This window comes from Hibiscus syriacus, unplaced genomic scaffold, assembly GCF_006381635.1.
Source record: "Hibiscus syriacus cultivar Baekdansim isolate YM2019G1 unplaced genomic scaffold, ASM638163v2 tig00110472_pilon, whole genome shotgun sequence".
NCBI classification, from domain to species: domain Eukaryota; kingdom Viridiplantae; phylum Streptophyta; class Magnoliopsida; order Malvales; family Malvaceae; genus Hibiscus; species Hibiscus syriacus.
The window spans coordinates 3146144-3151629 of record NW_024062752.1 but is presented as its reverse complement, the minus strand read 5'-3'; the positions used below and the strand labels follow the sequence as shown (position 1 = coordinate 3151629).

The window sequence follows — 5486 nt, the reverse complement described above, 5'->3', positions numbered from 1 at the left end:
AAATAATTTGTCAACTCAAACTCCCAAAATATGTGTAAAAATATAAAAATTATTAGTTATAAATAAAATTTTAAGTAAAAATATAACAGAAGATTTATTAATTTAAAATTTATTAGTTATTTATATATAATTATTTTATAACATTTAATAAATTTAATAATTATTTTACAATTTTTTAAAAATTAATAATTAAAACAATCATTTCAACATGGCTCTTAATATTCTTTTATCTTAGTTGTATCATAGGAAAATAAATATATAAGTTTCATTTAATTTTTCTAAATATCTATAAAATGATTAATGAAAATAACATACATACAAATGAAAATAACGTCCTAAATAAAAGCATTTTCGCAATTTCTTCTAATTTTCCATTATTATACTAAACAAATTATTTCCGTTTCATTTTACCATACTTCCAACTTTCTGCTGGAAACATTACAGTAAAAAATAATTCACATATAACATAATGAATTATGTACTCAACAATGTCAAATCATGTCCATTTTCACAACATGATTATGAATCTACGCCCATACGTATGACGTTTCCTTGAGAGTTTGTTCATAAATTATTTTCTTCACATCCACCACTAATAAAATGAGGGGTGGGGGGAAACAAGAAGGCATTCAAGTTCCTCTCTAGGCTGAATCCGGAACTCGTTCCGGTATTGAACTTAAAAATCTGGGAATGATGGTGGTGAACATTGCAGTTGTTGTCGAGGGAAGAATGCTGAAGATCCTATATGTTTGTTTCCGCCATAAACAAATGCAATGGACTCGGAAAACCGGATGAGTTTGACTCGATTCTCCCCTATGTAAATGCGGGTTCTTCATGGTTATTCAATAGCATGGTCTACAGGGTTTTGCTTAAGTTTTTACGGTTTGATCACCGGATTATTTGAGATGAAAGAAATAGCCCTATGGAAGTTACAAGAAAATAGATAATGATGAAACCATGACCTCGAAAAAAAAACCAGGATTGAGGTGGTTGCTCCTTTCTCTTAGCTTGAAGCGTGTGGCTCACTGTCTTCATCGCTGCCAACGCCAGTAGAAGGGGCAGAACTCCAACTGGACTGTTGTGTGCTTGAATGAGGAACATGTACACCTTTGGAGTAAACCTGACCAACCGATTCACTTAAAGTGCTCGCCGATGATGACATTATGGCTGGAGCAGAGTCCTTGCTAGACCCTGAAAGAACTTCGGGTCGTAAATTCGAAGATGAGGATGAAGGAGCTAGAGTGCCTATTGCGGATCCAACAGGATAGGGGGCCACGGGCATATCAGCAAGAGAAGACGCAGATGGACTGTAACTTAACATTCCCATAGGATGGTCGAACCTGCAAGCCGCTCCGAACTTGCACACCCCACGTTGCGAGTAGTGAGTGCAAGGTGGTGCACCCTGATAGAAAACACACAAAATGAGTAGACGAACAATGGCTTAAGAGGAAACAACTCAGTATATGTCACACAGCTAATGTACTGAAAAGAAACCATAGAATAAAAACATAATCAGAAATTCATGTAACGAGAAGATAGCATGTCCGAATGTTAACTAGCCCGGTTTAAAAAACATCAAAAGAATGAAACCAATAAAGGAAGCTAATACACCAGGACCAGAGCAACAGAAATAAACTGGAACAAGGAACATGATGAACGAACAAATAAATACAACTGTTCAATTAATGATTCCATTGTAGCTTCATCAAACTTTTGCAGTTTTCAGCTACAAATATATGAATTACATTAACATGAATAACCTCAGAAAATCTGGCAAACACATTCCCTTTCTTCAAACTTTGCTCTATCTGCCGTACATATAAAAACAGGTTTTCCTAGAACAAAGTTCAAGTTAAAGACTCCAAGAATTGGCACAAGCTGATGTTCTCCATGCTAGGTACACAACGTATTACAAAATTGAATGGAAACAAATAGTTGGACTGCGTCCCATGAAAGGACACCGAGAATGAGGTTTACTTGCTAAAACTTAAAACATACTAGACAAGTTTCTAGTTCTGTTAATGGGAAAAGACATTAATTTTGACAGATCTTACATGCTTCTTATTCAAAACTGTATGTCTGGTTTCTACAAGTATGCATCGTCACCTTTCCAACAGAGTTTTGGGTTTTCTACAGAAAAAGAAACCCTGACCACAGGGAAAACTCTTACACATTTTACTATGTCTAGTTACAAGTTGGAACATGCAAAAGTAACTCCAATAGATGCCAAAGAAAACAGAAACATAATTGATTGTTGCAAAAGCAATTGAGCAATCAGTCCGGTAGTATGTACTAAATGTAACCAAAATTTAAATCCAATCTTGTACAAAGCATCATAGTATTTCTTGGACAATTTACGAAATGCTTACGGGACGAAGTGGAAGACCGAGAGGGCTGAGGATGACATCAGCTTTTGGTGCAAACACTTCTGGTGGATGATGATATCTACAGGAGGATCCATATTTGCATCGACCAGTCTTCATATAATACTGACATTCTGGTTGTCCAGGTCTCTCTGGAAAGGACTCATCCTCCTGCCCAGGTCTCTCTGGAAAGGACTCATCCTCCTGAATACTACTTGAAGGCCGAAGACCGGATGGTACAAATTGATAAGATCCAGTATAGGCAAGTGCTGAAGGAGATAATGGTGTTGGCCCAAAAGTTGAGCTTGATCTAGCAGTGGGTTGAGTACCAGGATTGACAGGTGCCTGCACCACGCATATTAACAACCAAAAACACAAAAGTTTAATAGTATACTCAATGTTGAGGAAACTAAATAAAGACCTACCAGATACGGATTCCAACTTGGAACACCTGGGGAAAGTAGCAAAGGACCATAGGGGCCTTGCACATAGGAGCCTGGCATCAGGGGAGGCCTGGCCATTACTGCTCCATATTGTTCAGAGGAAGGACCAGATGGTGACTGCACTGTCGAATACACAGTTGGAGCGGGAACTGGTGTAGGTGCAGGTGCACCTTGTGGAGCTGGAGATGGTGCTGGAACCTGCATAGCTGGAGGTGCAGGATGATGGAATTTACATGTTGCGCCAAATTTACATTGTCCAGTCTTCACATAGTAAGGACACTCTTTTTCACCCTGTTCTAAAGACAGATCAATTATTACGACAACTTAACATTACGTATCTAAAGTTCATGTTAATGTCAAGTGATACAAACCGGGCGTAATGGATATCCGAAACAATTCAGTGGCACAGAGCTACCTCCCAGCTTGGGATGATGGTATTTACAGGAAGCACCGAATTTGCATGCTCCCGTCCTCATAAAATACTGCAAATTAGCGAAAACAAAAGCCATAAACAACATAAAACCAAAACTCTATCCTTGAAACAAAAAAGAAGAAGAAGAAGTGACATTAGCTTGCCTTTATCTCCAAGAATTAAGCAACGCGCATTATTGAAACTGTACTATTTAGGCATACATATCTCGAATTTGTCATACATTTAAGAAACAATCAAAACAAGAAGTACCTGACAAACTGGCTGGCCTGCTCTCTCTGGATACTCTCCGACACCGCCTCCTCTTCCAGCTCCCATAACCTACAATCATCATCATCATATTTCTTTCACCAATCAAAACATATGATCATCAAATTTGTACTAAAATTTCGATTCATAATTACACTATTGCAGACACAAAAAAGAAAACTTAGCATCTTAACCCTAAAATTCAAAATTCCATCACTCCAAAGAGCATGATAAAAAAAACATAGAATAACTCATCAAATAATATGTATTACCCCAGCACGTTCACGTGGATGATTGAACCGACAATTAGAACCATAGCCACAAAACCCAGTCCTCAAATAGTAAATACAATCAGCTTCGTCGGGTCGTTTGGGGTATGATTCCGACCCTCCCTCTAATACCAACTGCCAAACCGGCTCTACATCTCAAACGAAAACCCCATATCAGATCGTACATTATAAAATAAATAAATAAATAAACTAATCCAAAAAAAACCCCAATCCGTAAACGAAAATTACAAGAGTACTCTTTACCTTCGAGTCCCGTTTCGGATCCCGGAGCAGTCCATTCCGGTTGGGGATCGGACTCTGGGTCCCGCTCCATTAAACGTACGAACAACAACCACAAACAACCTTGTCTGTAATCCGATCAAATGGCTGTGTATGTCTTATTTCCTATATAGAAAACGGAAAAACAGAGAAAATGACCAAAAAATAAAATAAAAAATCAGAAGCTTCCTAAATCCCTCTCTCCTTTCTTACACAAACAATAAAATAAAAACATTTTTGGCTGCTGTTTCTGGAGTGGGTGTTTGTCTAAATTTTCTTTCACTTTCTCTCTCAGCTTCAGTTTTTCCTAGTAATTTGCCGTTTGTTTGATCTTTTTCTCTCCTTTTTTTTGGGTGTTTTTTTATGCGTCGGTTGTTTATATACGCGCCAAATAGAGGAGGAAGAAAATAATGAAACAAAATTGAAGTTAATATTATTTTAAGGGTTAATTCCACATAATGTCCCCAAAATAAGGTTTAAATTTTAAAATGATCCAAAATTTTAAAATATTTTAATTAAGTACTGAAGGTATAATTGCCGTATTTATGCCAATCAAATCTTTTCATTTGTTAAATTTTAATTTAAATATTAAATATCAGTTTAGATTCGATATAAACTCGTAAAACATCTTTTAAATTCAAATCAAAATTTAAATATATATATATATATTCATTATAAAAATAATTTGCATAATGCGTGCTAATAAAATAAATAATATCGCAAATAAAATTCTGACAATTATTTTCTGACTACATTAGATTAGATGTAAGCTATCAATGAGAATTATATTATTTTAATATTTAAAGATTAATTAAATTTAAACAATAATCCAAGGATGTATGATAAAATTAACTTTATTTTCATTTATTTTATATTCATGAAAGTATTCTTTGAGTGACAAACATGTCCTCGTTTTCATGGGGATTTCATTGCCGGGAGGAGGTTAAAACAGTAATAAAATAATAATCGGAGTTAGTTGAATTAATTAATGGGGGAAAGTTGGTTTGATTGTTTGGTGTAGCGTGGCAAACAAATAAAATTAAATAAAAACGTGGCAAAAAAGGAGAGGCTTTACATTACATCTTCCTTAAATTAATGAAAAAATTAAAATAAAGTATATCAATATATCACATACTTGACACGTGGGTTTTGATGATGAAAGATAGAATCTTCTAATTCGATTAAACAAATATATTAGCTAATTAACTTTTTAATATATATTAGTTAATTAACTTGAATTAAGAGAAATAAAAATTGAAAGTTAAAACTGTGACAAAAATTAAATGAACTAATAAAGTTCAGGATTATTTACCATTTTAGCTGATAATTAAAATCCAGTATAACATATGATACAATATCTAATTATACAAATACTTTAAATTTATACATCACAAATTCTTAATATAAAAATATTTTAAACATAATTAGAAATTTATAACATTCAAAGTTTACT

The 5486-nt window shown here is 34.6% G+C and overlaps 1 protein-coding gene across 1 annotated transcript; it reads right to left on the bottom strand.

Annotated features, from left to right (window-relative positions):
* Nucleotides 1-956: 956 nt before the first annotated feature.
* On the bottom strand, nt 957-4387 carry LOC120127669 (zinc finger CCCH domain-containing protein 34-like). The gene is made up of 7 exons (XM_039145531.1): nt 4019-4387; nt 3758-3903; nt 3489-3557; nt 3178-3288; nt 2789-3097; nt 2370-2708; nt 957-1402 (listed from the first exon to the last, which is right to left on the bottom strand). Exons 1-7 carry the CDS (start codon nt 4086-4088, stop codon nt 1004-1006), a joined length of 1443 nt encoding a protein of 480 aa, XP_039001462.1. The 5' UTR covers nt 4089-4387; the 3' UTR covers nt 957-1003.
* Nucleotides 4388-5486: the final 1099 nt, after the last annotated feature.

Excerpts from the sequence above, each read along its gene's own strand:
- LOC120127669 (XM_039145531.1), bottom strand. The coding sequence starts at position 4,088 with ATGGAGCGGGACCCAGAGTCCGATCCCCAACCGGAATGGACTGCTCCG. Across the intron at positions 3,289-3,488 it reads CAGGCCAGCCAGTTTGTCAG|TATTTTATGAGGACGGGAGC; the intron begins GTACTTCTTGTT and ends GCTAATTTGCAG. Across the intron at positions 1,403-2,369 it reads TCGGTCTTCCACTTCGTCCC|GGTGCACCACCTTGCACTCA; the intron begins GTAAGCATTTCG and ends GTTTTCTATCAG.